This window comes from Opisthocomus hoazin, chromosome 1 (assembly GCF_030867145.1).
Source record: "Opisthocomus hoazin isolate bOpiHoa1 chromosome 1, bOpiHoa1.hap1, whole genome shotgun sequence".
In the NCBI taxonomy this organism is placed as follows: Eukaryota; Metazoa; Chordata; class Aves; order Opisthocomiformes; family Opisthocomidae; genus Opisthocomus; species Opisthocomus hoazin.
This window is the reverse complement of record NC_134414.1, coordinates 138,585,674-138,601,882: the sequence shown is the minus strand read 5'-3', so window position 1 is coordinate 138,601,882 and position 16,209 is coordinate 138,585,674. Positions and strand designations below refer to the sequence as shown.

At 39.2% G+C, this 16,209-nt stretch overlaps 1 protein-coding gene across 1 annotated transcript in view; it reads left to right on the top strand.

Annotated features, from left to right (window-relative positions):
• The window catches only part of KPNA1 (karyopherin subunit alpha 1), a 55,248-nt gene that overhangs the window by 17,814 nt on the left and 21,225 nt on the right, over positions 1 to 16,209 (top strand). Inside the window, exons 6-9 of the mRNA XM_075437905.1 lie at positions 3,682 to 3,813; positions 13,327 to 13,415; positions 15,132 to 15,231; positions 15,784 to 15,947. Coding sequence (XP_075294020.1) covers positions 3,682 to 3,813; positions 13,327 to 13,415; positions 15,132 to 15,231; positions 15,784 to 15,947 — 485 coding nt within the window. The remainder of the gene's footprint in view (positions 1 to 3,681; positions 3,814 to 13,326; positions 13,416 to 15,131; positions 15,232 to 15,783; positions 15,948 to 16,209) is intronic.

Sequence of the window (16,209 nt, the reverse complement as noted above, 5' to 3'; positions counted from 1 at the left end):
ACCAGATGAAAAGCTATTAAACTAAACTTTAGTCTTTGTCTTTTTTGTGCTAATCAAAGACAGTTTTAAATCTTTAGGATTATGACTTAAATATTTGATGAAATTACAGAAAGTTTAGAATTAGAATTACAATGCATAATGATCAACATGGAAGTCTTGAAACTTACAATTTAGTTTTTCAAAGCAAGTATCTGCTACAGTGGTGGTTAATTTGTCTTGAACTTGCTTCATGGAGCTTTGTCTCATTTCTAGCTGTCCTTTTTTTCTGATCAGGGTTCTTTCTTCTGGGCTAGTAGAAAATGAAAGAAAACCAATGCTCTAGTAAAAGAAAAAAAATGTTAACGGGTAATCATTAAATACAATGTACAGGTTAGAATCAAAGTTCTATCAAAATGTGTAAGGCAGCAAGTTTATTAACGCCATGAGAAATCCAAATTTTGGTGACTGGAGATAATGAAAAAAAAAGATACATTTTTTTCCTACACATTAGAGAAAAGGTATCATTTATGGGAATTACTTTTCAAATTGATATCCACAGAATTCCAGAGATCTGTCAGCTACTTTTGAGGAGTCTGTGGGAGGTACCTAAGGCTATAGCTGGGACTTAAGCCAGTTTATTGGTTTGCAGCTCTGGTGGAAAGTTTGTAAGCAATCTGATAAAAAAAAAATGTAATGCCTTTTATTACTTATAGGGACTCTAGCATGGAAACCTGAGACAGGCAGATAAAGGGAAACAAGCTCCCAATATTTGAAGGACATATTTGAATAAGAAGGGAAAATAAGGGTAGAGGATACTTCATCACATGCAGATGCATCTTTAGTTTGATACAGTCTATGATTGTTTTTCTTTTTTTTTTTTTTTTTTAAATTCCCTTGGCCTTACTGGTATAACTTGCATTGTATTGATTTTCACATGGAAAGAGCAAAAATCGATCAAAGCTGAAAATTCCAAGCCTGTCTTAAAGAGTTTGTAACAAAACATTGGAAATACAAACCCGAGTACATTGCTCTTGATACTCCATTCTGATTGGTTATTTTTCCTTCATCTTTCCAGATCTGTCTGCCTGCTTGGCACTTCAGGGTCTTGCAGGGAGACCTTTTTGCTGTGATCAGTTAGGAAGTTCCTCTGGACCTCACTTTAGTATTTGTTTTTACTCTGTCAGTGTTTCCAAAAGCATTCCTTGGCACACACATGGATTTTGGGCTTCCCATTCTAGGTGTTCCTGACTCTAGCTTAGCTGTAGAAGGAAAGGATTTTCAACTCACTCTGGAAATGCTGAAATATTTTTTTTTGCTCAGATACTGTAGCTACCTCTGTGGTGGATTGAATGTGGAAACTCTTCCGTGTTGGTAAACTTGGAACTTTATGTGACTTTATGCTCCGTTTTTCCTGTGTCATCAGTGGAGTATCCAGTAAAAAATGGACTGCTGGCATCAGTGGTAGGAAGGCCTAATTTGTCTGGAATTCCTCTGTGCCATTTTTACTCAAATGATTTAGAGACTTAAAAGAACCTCCCCTCTTCTCCATGATCACTTAAACCATACGTGAATAAGTAAATTTGTTTTGTGTAAAATCTTTTCGTGATGGAGAGAGAAATCTTAAAGAACAATACCACACAGATACCAAGATAATCCCTTGGATGAGATTTTCTTCCTGTTAATCAACTTTAATTATCATAAAATGTTTTATTTTTCTGTCCTTTCCCATTTGCGTGTGGCTGTTCCTTAGTTTATACATCCTGGAGCATCAGGTGTCCACAGTGGAGAGGGAGGAGAGAGGCTGTCACTCAGCTAACCTTCCTGTAACTTATACCATCTGAAGTGTGAAGTGGTGCTCACACAAGGGCATCATCTAATTTGCCGTTGATTCTAGTTAGATTTTTGGGAAGAGCTTAGTTTAACAGAACTCCATTCCACAAAAGATGGGGAGATCTTGTGATTAACTCATAATCAAAACTGATTTTATAAATAGTTCAAATAAAGTACGGATGTGATGAAGGAGAAGTACCTGCTATGTGGTCTTAAATTTGATTAAGCTGTTTATACAAGGTGTTTCTTCTCCATTATGGGTATGTGACTGGAGAGAGAGAGTCTCTCTGAGTTGAGTAGTTCAACCTGGCGGCATCCATTAGGACGCCAAAGGGCAAGTTCTGAAGTATGTGTAAGAAAGCTCTCTGGTTGAAAGATGACTAATAATCGTGTTGTACTGTATCATAAAACACTGGATACTCACTTCAGAGAAGGTAAAATTACAGGAAAGCAGGTACATTTTATGTTGGCCTTAAGCTCAGGCCTGAGTGTTCTGCTTCTAATTCGTTAATGATGAGTCTTGCTGTTTTGACATTGTGTGTTTCTGCTTTATTGCAGCCCATACTCTTTGTGTATTACAACGATGTATTTTGGAATCACTTACTCTGATCACATCTTACCAGAAGATAATTTCTCCTTTAGTTGATCAGGAGGGCAGGGTTAGTTGTATTTTTAAAACTGGAATCTTAATAATTAACACTTAAAAATTAAAAGCCTTGCAAGCCTGGGCTTAATTGTTGAGTTCTTATTTCAGGCCCATTTCAGGATTCTGTGTGTCTGCTTAGCAGGAGTTGCTTGTATGATTAAATCCTGAATATAATTCCTTCCCGCTCTTCAGAGATAGTCTTGGAAAGTATATCAGGATTTTCACTGGAATACTGCTGGGTCAACATCGGTTTAATAAAAATCATTAGTAATGTCAGAATTTATCATTTATAGCATACAACTTCTATCTTTATTGTACTTTTTTTTGCCTTTTCATTCAACTTTTAGCAGTCTTCGTTCTCTAGACTCTAGATGGTATCTGATAGGATTTAAATTTACTAGTGTAGTGTGATATTTTTTGGACTGAAAAGCATGCAGTAGTCTACCACTAGAATCTATATTTTCTGAGGTCTGTAGGAGAGTGTTAAAATTTGCATTTCAGCTTATAAAGTTAATGCTTTTGCACATTGAGACAAAAAGAAAAATAACTTACAAAAAGAGTTACATCAAAAGGTGTGGAGTATTAATTCAGGATCTCCGTTTGCTTGAAGTCTTGAATAAAGACATCATACAATAATAGCTCCTGGCAGTGAAACTGGTCGCTGGAGTTGGAGAGGCATGCTTTGCTGTAGTCGCAGAGTTCTACAAGATTGTGATCACAGTTTCTTTGAAATCTCCTTTCCTGTTTGTTTGTGTGTTTTTTTTAATGGCTGTTATTTACTTTATATACATGAAGTTTTGTCAAACGATGTTGATAGTGCCTCTCTTTGTGCATTTTCAGTAATACCATTGCTGATTAAGTGAATGTGGGTGTCAGATGCCTTGTGGGAAGACTCCTTTTTTGTGTATAGGCCCTTAGCCAGTAAGGAAAGGTAGTAGAACAGACCAAAGGTAATGTAATTGCATAGTAGAAAATAATATTTGAAAAACCACAGCAAACCTGATCTTCTTCTCATAAGGAACTTACGCAAATTTTGATTTCGAGTGGTATCAATAACTTTTAACTGTAGGATTCAGATTCTTACTTTGCAAATTGTGTGTGTTAATTAGTAATATCTCATGCTTTCCCTACATATATTCTTTTTGTCTTTAAAAGAAATTTAGTCTTCATTTTTGGTGTGGCACAGAAGGCTCCTGATAAACTTTCTTTTGTGTTCTGTGTTCCAGTTTGAAGCTGCATGGGTGCTGACAAATATTGCCTCGGGAAATTCCCTTCAGACTCGAATAGTGATCCAAGCAGGAGCCGTCCCCATCTTCATAGAGCTGCTTAGTTCAGAGTTTGAAGATGTACAGGAACAGGTAAAGATTAAGAATTTAATCTTTAATCTAATAAGGGGGATTTGTGTGTATGTTTGGTGGTTTGTGGGGTTAGTTGGTTTTTCGTTTGTTTTTGGTTTTTTTTGTTTGTTTGGGTGATTCGTGTTTTTTTTTTTTTCCCCCGTTCCCCAGAAAGGGGCAAGACTGTCCTGTAAGAAAGCCTTTAGAGGAAATGTAGTGTTTGGCAGTTTTTCACAACAGTTCCTTTCTACCTAGTAAGTGTTAAGATGTCTAAGCAAGTATTGTATTTTTCTTTTTTCTGGAAATTATGTATTTAACCACAGCCAATTGGGTAATGCATTTTGATCTCTAATGGGTTAATATTTTTCTGTGTATTGAGGAGTTCAGGCAGCCTTGTTTAGAAAAGTTGCTTTAGAGATGGAGAGTTTGTGCTTGTTTCTCCTGAAGGTAAAGCATGAGTGGAAATTATAGTTTGTTCTCTACAGACAAAATTATGGTTTGTTCTCTATTTTCCTTACAGAGTAGATGAATATTCTTTAAGGCCCAAAGGGATCAGTGTAAAGCACAGACCAGACATTTGACTCAGTAATTTCCGCATGAGGTCCATAACTTATGTTTGAACAAGGAAGTATTTAAGACATGTAATCTTGCTTTGAAGACTTAGGGTGATGAAATATTAATCATGTTAACAAATAGATTTTCAGTTAATTCCAACTTGAAAGTATGTACCTTTACTGTACAAATTTGACTAGCTTTGGGTCCAGGTATTTGCTTTTGTTTCACTGTCTACTCAATTAGTAAGCTCTCTGTTTTTTCCAATAGCTAGTTAGAGACCATAGCTTAAGCTTTTCTTGAGCAAATGAAGTTGAGCTCTGAATTCTCACTATGAGGATATTTCTGTGGTGGTTGGTTTGATTTTTGGTGACCCTTTTCTGAACGTTTCTTTGTTTCGATATCTTTCTGTGGTGGTGGAATCACAAGCACTGCATATTCCAGTAGTACTCTTCCAGCACTGCTGTTTGCAGAGATAGTACCTCATTTCATTTCTGCTTGATACTTTGGTGTGTAAATATCCAAGATGTCTTTACGGACTCTGCAACAGAAGCTGTCTGCGAGTTCAGGTTAAGCTGATTATCCAGTATGATCCATTGTTCTTTTCAGAATCACTGACTGCCAGTTCTCCATCCTGTAAGTGTGACCTCTATTCTCTGTTCCTAGATGTCTGGCCTTGCATTTGGCTGTATTGAGATGCATGACTGGAGAAGTCCCGACTCATAAGCATTGGATTGCTTTGTGTAACTTGCCATTCTCTTTTGTAGCTGGCTCAGAATGTTCCACCTGTACTTTAGGTTGCCTAACGTTTTCCACAAGATTGACAGTTTTTTGTTTCTCAGTTGCTTATAGTTTTCTAGTTCTTCCACTCTGCAACTTTCCATTTTCAGTGGTCTGTCTCAGGCTGAATTATTTTGGAAAAGGTTTTTTAAGAGAAATTAAATTCAGGTGCTTGAGAAAATGATATTAAAGGAAATAAATGGGAGGTTTTGTAAATTTTTTTTTTTTTTAGCTTTCTTTGAGAAAATGAGGGAGTCAGTTGCAGAAACTGATGTAGTTGCCAAGCCGCTCTCCGTAAAATTTGACATGTCATGGCAGTCAGGCAAAGTCCCTGGTGACTGTAAGAAGGGAAACATTGTGACCATTTTTAAAAAGGGTAGAAAGGAGGACTCTGGGAACTACCAACCTGTCAGCCTCACCCCTGTGCCTGGGAAGATCATGGGACAGATTCTCCTAGAAGCTATGCTAAGGCACATAGAGGACAGGGAGGTGATTCAAGACAGCCAGCATCACTTCACCAAGGGCAAGTCCTGCCTGACCAACCTTGTGGCTTTCTATGATGGTGTGACTACATCCGTGGACAAGGGAAGAGCTATGGATGTGATCTGTCTGGACTTCTGTAAAGCCTTCGACATAGTCCCTCCTAACAGCCTTCTCAATAAATTTGAGAGATATGTATTTGATGGGTGGTCTGTTTGGTGGCTAAGGAATTAGTTGGAAGGTCGCATCCAGAGGATAGGGGGCAATAGCTTGATGTCCAAATGGATGCCGGTGACAAGTGGTGTCCCTCAGGGGTCCATACTGGGACTGATGCTGTTTAATATTTTCATTCATGACATAGACAGCGAGATCAAGTGCACTCTCAGAAAGTCTGCAGATGACACCAAGATGAGTGGTGCAGCTGGCACACCAGAAGGATGGGATGTCATCCAGAGGGACCTGGACAAGCTTGAGAAGCAGGTCTATGTGAACGTGGTGAGGTTCAACAAGGCCAAGTGCAAGGTCCTGCAGCTGGGTTGGGGCAATGCCTGGTATCAAGACAGGCTGGGGGATGAAGGGATTGAGAATAGCCCTGCTGAGAAAGACTTGGGGGTGCTGGTGGATGAAAAGCTGGACATGAACCACCAGTGTGCACTCACAGCCCAGAAGGCCAACTGTATCCTGGGCTGCATCAAAAGCAGCATGACCAGCAGGTCCAGGGAGGGGATTCTGCCCCTCTGCTTTGTTCTGGTCAGACCTCACTTGGAGTCCTGCATCCAGCGCTGGAGCCCTCAGCACAGGAAAGACACGGGCTTGTGGGAGCGGGTCCAGAGGAGAGCCACAAAGATGATCTGAGGGATGGAACAGCTCTCCTGTGAGGAAAGGCTGAGAGAGTTGGGGTTGTTCAGCCTGGAGAAGAGAAGGCTGCGGGCGGACCTTACGGCAGCCTTCCAGTACCTGAAAAGGGGCCTATAGGAAAGATGGGGACACAGGGCCTGTTGCAATAGGACAAGGAGCAATGGCTTTAAACTGAGGGAGGGTAGATTTAGACTAGCTATAAGGAAGAAATTTTTCACCATGACGGTGGTAAAGCACTGGATGGGGCTGCCCAGAGAGGTAGTGGAGGCCCTGTCTCTGAAAACATTCAAGGTCAGGTTGGACTGGCCTCTGAGCAACCTGGTCTAGTTGAAGACGTCCCTGCTCACTGCAGGGGGGCTGGGCTAGATTGCCTCTAAAGGTCACTTCCAAATCAAAGCATTCTATGATTCTATGAAACTAGAAATGTGAGAGGGAGCTTGCCAAAATGGCAGATAAATGCTATGTTCTGTCCATATGAAAAACCATCCAGACCTAACTATATGATGCTTTTGTTTTATGGGAGTTGAAACTGGTGGCATTACTTTCCAAATTCAACCGCCACATTATACAATGTGGTTCCTGCAGTGTGATTAGTGTTTTGAGTGTGGTAAGGGCTACTCCTTTTTTTTTTTCCTAGTGGTCTGTGCAAGAGCTAACTTGTTTGGTTTTTTTTACTAGGTTTTTGTTTTATTCCTGCTGATGTTCAGAGAGCAGGCGGGAAGAGCAAACCTATTTAGAATGAGTGTGCAGCCTTCAGCCTTAAGACGTGTGAATTAACAGAAGAGTTTAGGGGCTACAGCTAAGTAGTTTACCTGTCTCCTCCCCCCTCTGCCTCCTAATAAACTGCTGACATGTTGAAGTTCACATTGAGGGCAGGCAGAGTGGGTTATAATTACTGGAAAATATTTTACTGTGTGATTCAGATACTGAATCCGTGATCTCTGTTACCAGTAAGTCTTTGAATACCAGTTACAAGTTGCTCTGTAGTAAGTAGTGCTAAAGGAAAATGTGCCATTGTGATGTGTTACCTACACCTTTTCATGGTGTGTTTCTGTGCTGCAGGCCTAAAGGTTGCAGCCCTGCTCACAGCTGACTTTGGGGACAAGGCAGGCCAACATGAAAGATATTCTGTTTTTTCTGACAGCTTTTGAAAAACCCAAACACTTCACCATAATAAGGTGTGCCTGCCCATTGCAGGGGGGTTGGAACTAGATGATCTTTAAGGACCCTTCCAAACCAAACCATTGTACTTCTGCATTACAGCAGAGCCTTAGTACACAATTGCATAGTGTTGATGGATAGGATGACTCTTGTCTCATTTAGTATATGTACAGATTGTTGCCCTGGTAACAAATCAGCAGGTAGTAAAGGAGGCTTTTTGTCACACTGTGGCCCTGTTTGTTAAAGTTGTAACACATTGTACTGAATGAAGGAGAGAAAAGGGAAGAGATTCTTATGATTAAGGCAATTGCAGCTTTCTGAGATAAATGTAACTACTGCTTTGTGTCTGATGCTGGACAGTTCGCTTGTATCAGTTTTCAGTAAGTTGATACTAGTTCTGTGGCTTTTTTTAAATGCGCAAGGGGAAATATTTGCTTTTAATTTTGTAGCTGAGGACAACTTGATACTCTTGCAAATGACTCTTGTAGTTAGGTCTGTTTTGAGCAGATCTGGTCCTTGGCTTCTCAAGCTGGAATTCTGAAACTGGAAGATACTAGGCCATAATTTTCTCTTCTGTAGAATGAGGATTCTTATCTTCATTCACACCAGTAGTGTGAATATTAATATTTGCAAGCGACTCTTGTTACATCTGTAACAAATTACAAGACTACAGGAAAATACAGAAAGTACAACTACATGTTCAGGGCAGATGGGCCAGAAGCTAGTCCATCTAGTTTTGAATACGTAGCATAGTGTAAACACACACACTCAAAATCATGTTTAGTATTATTTTAATTTGACTTACTGGCTAATCATTATGCACTGTTTTTGTCTTACAGTAAGTCAGTCTTACAGACTTACACAATTGAATCTGTCTTTTATTTCCTTAGCAGCTCAGGAATAGATACCAGTTTACCTTATCTGATCATGATTTTCCCAACAGTTATTTTTCATATTTATAAGCCAGTTTTAATCTATAGTGTTGTACTGTTTCTGTTGCATATGCTAGTTTCTGGGTCTAATGTGATTCTAAGTCAGTGGTTTTACTGAAGTCTGTGTGAGGGAATCTTTATAACTATGTTTAATAAACAACATATATTTTAATGAAATTGTCATCTGTCTTTTACGAGATCTGTTTCCCATTAAGCTATGCTGTTTGACAATTACCCTACCATCGTTTAACTCTTTCATTGTTTGCATTGTGTATCAGTGTCTCAGATTGTATATCAGTTTTTCTCTGCGAGGAGTGGTCAAACCTTTTGGCATTCATTTTTCCCATCAAAGAAAATGAATTTATTATAGAAGATACATATCAATTATTAATGAAAAACACTTTGGCTGCATCTTGCCCTGTCTCCTTGTTTCTGTTTTTGGTGTACTGATTCTTAGATTCAATCAGTGGCATATGTCCTAGTCTTCTTCCACTTACCACATTTTTTTCTTCCAAATGATATCTAGAAATTGAAGTATGCCAGCCTGAAATTATGTGTGTTGAAGGACTCCATCAAAGCCTTTTAGACATGCTTAAGGTTGATCTAGCTTCAGCAGTGTCTTAGCTGCAGTTCTTTCCTGGGTGCCCTTGCTGAGGTATTTAAAACCCAGATGTCAACTTGGTTTTCCTTCATGAACTCTGAATTTCCTTCAAAAACTGTGCAAGGCATTACTCTCTCTCTGAGATTATTGAGGTTGTCTCACAGTGGTAGATACGTGTCATTGTGCTCTGCTGAACAGCCGATGGCAGGAGCATCCCCAGCTGCCCTGTTCTTCTTTGGGAACATTTGTGTTTTCAGCTAAAGCAACCAATGCATTTTTTCCTTGGTATTTTTCCATTTCTAGTTGTATTGCTGTTCCTTTTGGTAACCATCGTTTGTTTGGCAGAGGTGACCTGTGAATCTGATGTCCACTTTCAATTTGGCTTTTACATCAGCAGTCCTACTAACTAGGTCTTATTAATCAAACTCAGGAAAGACAGTTGAGGCATGAGTATGAGCTACTTTGTCTGGGTGGATGAGATGTGAGAAATAAGGAACTATGATCACCCTAGCCACTGAAAGAAAGGTGTTTTCTGTGTTAGGGCGTAGTAGAAGTCCTCTCCTAGGAATCTGGCCTTCTGGTATCCTTTGTGTCCACTAATTCAGTCACATCTGTATGCAGGCTAATCTTTGCTGTCTTCATCCTAGCATTAGATCAATTTCCCAAGTCAGCGGCCAATACTAGAGAAACCGTTGATTCTTGCTTCATAAAATTTTTTTCTCCACCAAGAGGCACAGTCTCTATGCACAGTTCATGGTTGGTTTAGCACCTGGTTTAAATATCCGAAGGCCTAATGAAATAATGGCTGAGAGCCTTCAGAATCCAGGGGGAAGGGGAGGGTTGTCAGAAAGCTCATGGCTTATTCACAGAAGGCACCATATGGCTCAACAGTACTCCAGAAAACTTGCACTTTACCGTTGTTGACTACTGAAGTTGTCCAGCACTGTAGGAAAATGCACTGGAGTTCAATAATGAGTAAAATAAACTGCAACAATCCCTATTCCGCTATTAGCAATAAATGGAAATTTATACAGATGTATAAAAATAGATGCTGTCAACTGACAAGGCAGCATTTACATTTTCAGTTTACACACAACTTTACTACTTCACATGTTGGTTAAAAAGACTACTAATCTTAAAGTTACAGGTTCTTTTCATCTTCAGATCTGAGTGTCAATATTGGAAAGTACTGAAGCTGAAATTTTTTGAGTCAAATATTTTTTAAATCTAATGAACTCTGAAATTTACTGGAATTAAATATCCTTTTACCTCTGCGACTATCCAGAAAAGATGGTAAAAATATTTGGGATGTGTAGAATGAAGTCACAATGTTATGGCAAACAAGCAGTTTGCATCTTGAGGAGTGCATATAAGAATCAATGGAAATCTTTCAACATTATGTGGGCAAACAGTCCCTGAAGATACTTGTCATTGTTCACATAAACTCTGTGGGAGCCATGATGAAGCTTTGTATTTATAGCAGTGTCTGATGAGAAGAGTTTAAATGAGCTTGACGTATGTTCCTCACTTACCCGAAGAGCTGAAATTAGTCCTTAAGGAAAGACATCTTCCTTGTTAAACAAAACGGTGCATATTTTTCTAAAGATACTTCAATTTCTTTGCATCTTGTGTACTATCAGTCATTAGTATTACAAGGATTTCTTGCAACATGCTCTCTTATCAGGTCCTGTGATATCAGACTACTGAGCCAGACTTCTCTTGCCATGACAGATCGAGAGTTGGAAAGCAGTAGAGATGCTGTTTGACTTCTCTGGTCAGACTTTTTGGTGTGAGATTTGCTGTTGCAAAACCTGTCTGTCATTCAGGGTCAGAATGGATTCCTGGATTAAGTGATTATCACTGTTGTCAACACTAAAAATAGATATTACTGTAGTGGCAAAAACAAAGTCCATAGACAAGCGAAATACAGCTTCCATGTGTGTTTTAATGTGTGTAAGTGTGTCCAGGAAAGGTGACTGTATCTTCATACAGTTACCTGCATGTTCAGTAAAAGGAAATTATAGGAAATTCTAACTTTTTCCACCCCAAAATTTTTTTAAAAGATCCACAAGTTATTTAGAATCAGCTGAAGTCTTTGATTCATTCCTTGAGGTTCTCATGCTGCAGAAATGCAAGCATTGCAATGAGCAACAAATGTGGCTGCTTACAGTTCTAATACAAATGATGTTTTGCAGGAGGTGGAATGTGTTCTGTCCTTAAGCTAAATTTTTCCAGTAGCTGCCTTCTCCATCTTGAGTCCGTGAGGCTTCCAGACCTAAGGTTATACTTTTATTTCAGACAAAATGTTGTCACAACAATTGTAAAATAATAAGAATTTGAATGAAAAATAAGCTTTCATGATGAAGATCAGTTTCAGGGGAATACCACGGAATAATAACTGTGCTGTTTCAGTGCCAAGGTCAGTATAGCCTGGTGCCTTCTTTCTGACTGTGGCTGACAGCAGAAGCCTGGAAAACAGTAGGAGAACAAAACAAACTAATCATCTCCCAGAATAATCTTCTAGTATCTCAACTTGCAGTTTAGGGACTTCCGATGGATCTGTCTGTGGTGTTACTGGTAATACTGGTACAGAGGAGGAATCGTGTTGTTGTGCATCTAGCAAGCTGGCGTCTGTATCTGCATTTTGTATATATATTTTGTTACCTGGTTTTAGCCATATTAATTTTGCGAAGATTTGCTAGTGATTTTGGGCCCCTAGAGTGGCTGGAGTCTGTTTTTTAAAGTAGCGTCTTTTTGAGACTGTTTAAAAACATGTTACAGTAGAAATCTAATGCAACAAATCAATTGACATCATATTGATAATAAATAAGCTTATTTCAGAATATCTCTGAATTTCCTTCAGGTAAGAAATTTGGCTTATTCTGTCAATTTTTTTAGAGGAATAATTTATTTCAGGTAGAGATACAGAGAAAAAAACATGTTTATTTTGTGTGGGGAATTTAGGTATGTTCTGTTTGAGAAATAGTTATGTACTGTAACCCATTTTATGGCAAATAAATACATAGTCTTCAACTGGAGAGAAATTTGAGGAGGACATTCAGCTGCTGTCCATGATAAATAGGATTGCTTTTGTCCTCTATGTGCGGTATTGGAAGTATTTCCAGTGGTTGTGTAGACATTGTATGGGTTTTACCAAATAAGCAGATGGTTGTATCTATTTAATAGGATACTTAGCCCTCTGCTAACTAGAAATAAATAGCAAAAGTGAGTTTCATACACTTTCTTGTGTGACAAAATATTGTCTGTAAATTTCATGGAATTCATAAAATGGCTTTTATGCTTTGTATAGACTACTTTTAATTTTTTTCGGTTATAGCTCTCATACTAGTGAACAGTGACATTAAAAACACCACTTGACCCAAACATATGAATCAAAACCAATCAAATCTTTTATTCTTATCATATTACAGAAGATGGATTTCATGCTTCTTTAATTATCTTCTGGTGTTTTACATATTTTCTTCTCAAAATGAAGGGTTGCAGTAGTACTGATGTCCCAGGGAGAAAATACCTGTCCTTGCATTTTGTTGTGCATATGTCTTAATAGGCAACACTGGTTGTGTCTTGTATAGCTTTGTCTTAAAGAATATATGCCAATGTCCATCTGAACTCTTTGATTCTGAATGTTGGTTTATCTTGCATATAGATTCTCATTTTCATCTTAGCTGGTGTCAGCATTCTTAATGACTGTGTAAACAACACATGCTTTTATGGCTTCTTAGGAAATACTAATATGGGCTGTTCCACACAAACATTTTTGGGTAGATACAAACTTGCTTGACGTGTGCTATGGACATCTGGACTTGAACCAGCTCTGAACCAGGAGGAGTGTAGAATTAATATGTTACTAAGCCTGAGGAGATAAGCTCATCTCTCATATTGTGGACAGAGCAAGGTTATATCTGCCTGCAAAGTCTTTGGAGACATACGTGTTGGCTGTTTTGGTATTCCTCTTAAATCTCTGTAAATATTCCTGAATCGTATAGTGAGCTTGGGTGTATATGTGTAACACTGAAGCAGAATGCGTTCCCCTTTTGTGCATTGTCCAGGTTCTAACAGTGAGAACAGAGCATCTCCCACTCTAATACATACACTGAACTGGTTGAATTGTGAGAATGAAAGCAATTACTATTCTGTTTTTCATTGCAGGCAGTATGGGCTCTTGGCAACATTGCTGGAGACAGCACTATGTGCAGAGACTATGTACTGGACTGTAATATCCTGCCCCCTTTATTGCAGTAAGTCTGTTTTAATATGTTTTCCAGAATTATGCTTGAGTGTCTGATTTTCGTTTTTGCCATGAAGAATAGTAACTATGTTTATTGTGGACTAATCAGACTTCTTAGTGAGGGCTTCTGAACTAAGTTTTGTAATGGAGCTAAAATGGAAATGTGTTAGGAGCAGCTAAGCTGAAACTATTTTATTCTACAGAGTGGGTGGATGTCTGGGCTTATTATAGAGTCACAGAATAATTGAAGTTGAAAGGCACTTCTGGGGGTCATCTAGTCAAACTCTCCATAGCAGGTGAGATCAGGTTAGATTGCTCAGTTACTTAACCAGTTGAATTTGAAACATCAAAGGTAGGTTCCATAACCACCTGGGGCAACCTGTAACAGTATTTGACCATGGTATGGTAAAAAACAATGTTCTGATACCTAATCAGAATTTCCTGTGTTTTACCTTGTGACAATTGCATCTTGTCCTGTCACTATGCACTTCTGAGAAAGGTCTGGCTTCCCCTTTTCTGTATCCACCTGTTAAACTGTTGTAGGCAGCAGTTTTATCACCCCTTACATGGGCTGCTTCTAAGGCTGAACAAATCCGGGTCTCTAGCCCTCCAATTGTGTGTCATTTCTCTGGTCTACTAATTATCTTGATAGTCCTGTACTGAAGGAACATATTATTGCTGAAACAGTGACACTGTTTTGTGTTGCAATGTCCAGATTAGGATTACTTAGTCTCTGTCCTTTGCAGACTCTGCAGCAGTGGAGTTCTCCAGTGCTCGCATAAAGATGTTGGTACAGTGTGGAAATAGTACAGCTATGGGAAAAAGAAACTGAGTTGTTACAGTTGTGACAAAACTAGGTCTTGCCTTACTGTATTCTTCCTAGGCCAAAGAGCACTATGGCTGGTCATTTCTAAGCTGTCAGGAAAATGACTTGTTTAGAGGCTTCACACTGTGTTATGACTTAATTAACCAACTCCACAGACATCTTTGTCAGCGCTAGGGTTGATGTCAGATAAGGGAATGCACAACGTACCAGTGGCTGATGCGGCGTTGGTCAGTGTGATAGTCCTAATGTGTTTTGGTGTGAAGATTTCATGAAGGTGTCAGTATTACAGTTCATCACATCACTGGGCTTCCTGTGTTTCACGGAGCAGAAGCTGAACCCTGCAGCTGGTGTGTGGATGCCACCCCTTGACAACTGCAGGAAGAAACTGGTTCGGCGTCGTCTGTTTTTGTTCTAACAAAAACTCAGTGGGCAAGGCTCTCACATGCTGGGACTGGAGCCAGTGTGCGTGGAAAGTCTGTGAACTGCACTTGCTGTGAGACACATGGCTGTCTGGAACATTTGGGAAACCGTAAATCTTATTATATGTATTTTCTGAGGAGAAGTTTTGTTCTGCTTCACTAGTGAACTCAACATACGAAAGTGCAAAAGTAGGGCTGATAGTCTGAGACTGACATAAAAATGCAGTTCAATGAAGAGAGTACTCTCCGAAACTGCCTGCCCATCCTTCCACGCCGAGTAATTTTGTCACAGTTCCTGTGTCTTTTGAATGTTAATCTGCCACATTAGTATCTAAGCAATTAAATGCAGATAGTTTTAGGGTAATGGTTACTGTTCTTGTTGGGATACTAGGATTTATCTGTCCAGCATGTATGTTGGTATCCAGCCATCAAACTGCATTTTTTTTTTAAAGCAAAGGTTGCAATTTTTTATTTGTTTTAGATTGCTTTCAAAACAGAACCGTCTCACTATGACCCGAAATGCTGTATGGGCTCTGTCCAACCTCTGCAGAGGGAAAAACCCTCCTCCAGATTTTGCCAAGGTAAGATATATTTAAAAGGAAATGCTTTGTGAGGTGGTGTTATCCAAATAAGAGATAATGGTGGTGAAGTGTAAACTAAACAGCAGCAATGTTTCAGAATTTCTCTGAAACGATGTGTGGGCTCCTTAACAAATGACATTTTTGAATGTTTTTAGTCTTTTAGGCAGGTGTTGACAAGCACTCTTTTGATATCGTTGCCTCTTAGCTTTTTGTTACTGTTCCTGTACTGGAGACGACCATCCCACAGCAGAGCAAAACTCTGTACATTTGGCTGCTGTAGTGCAAAGTACAGCACATCTTAGCGGACAAGTATGAGTTTAAGTTGCCAGACATTGTACTGTAAAGGCTGAAGAATTCGCGTAGTGCTTTTCTGCTGACGTGCTCCTCCGTACTTGCGTAGCTACAGCCCTGCACAGAAATATTCAGAGTACTGAACTCTGAGATGCTAGTGCCTAGTCCTGTAATGTCAGATACAAAATTAACTGACATGTTAATGGATCTCCTGGCCCTTCTAATTGCACAATGTATATATCTCTTCTTAATGTCTTACAGGTTTCACCTTGTCTTAGCGTGCTTTCCTGGCTGCTTTTTGTCAATGACACAGATGTATTAGCTGATGCCTGCTGGGCTTTGTCCTATTTGTCTGATGGTCCCAATGATAAAATCCAGGCTGTGATTGATGCAGGAGTCTGCAGAAGACTTGTGGAGTTGCTGATGTAAGAAATTTGCCTGAGTGAATGTACTATATCTGCTCTTTTCCCTAAAATCAACGTTCCAGCAATAGGAAGTTTAATTAGATATGTCTTGAAATGTAATAACTTCCAAAAAGCAAGATTTGAATTTTAATTTTACCTGGCTGTGTTCAGTCTTCTCTATTTGTCATGAGTAACAGAAGCAATGGAACTTTTCTTGTAGTAGTTTTGCTGTTTCTGAACAGGTGTTTTTTCCTGCACCTAGCAGCTGTGTTTTTGTAAAATT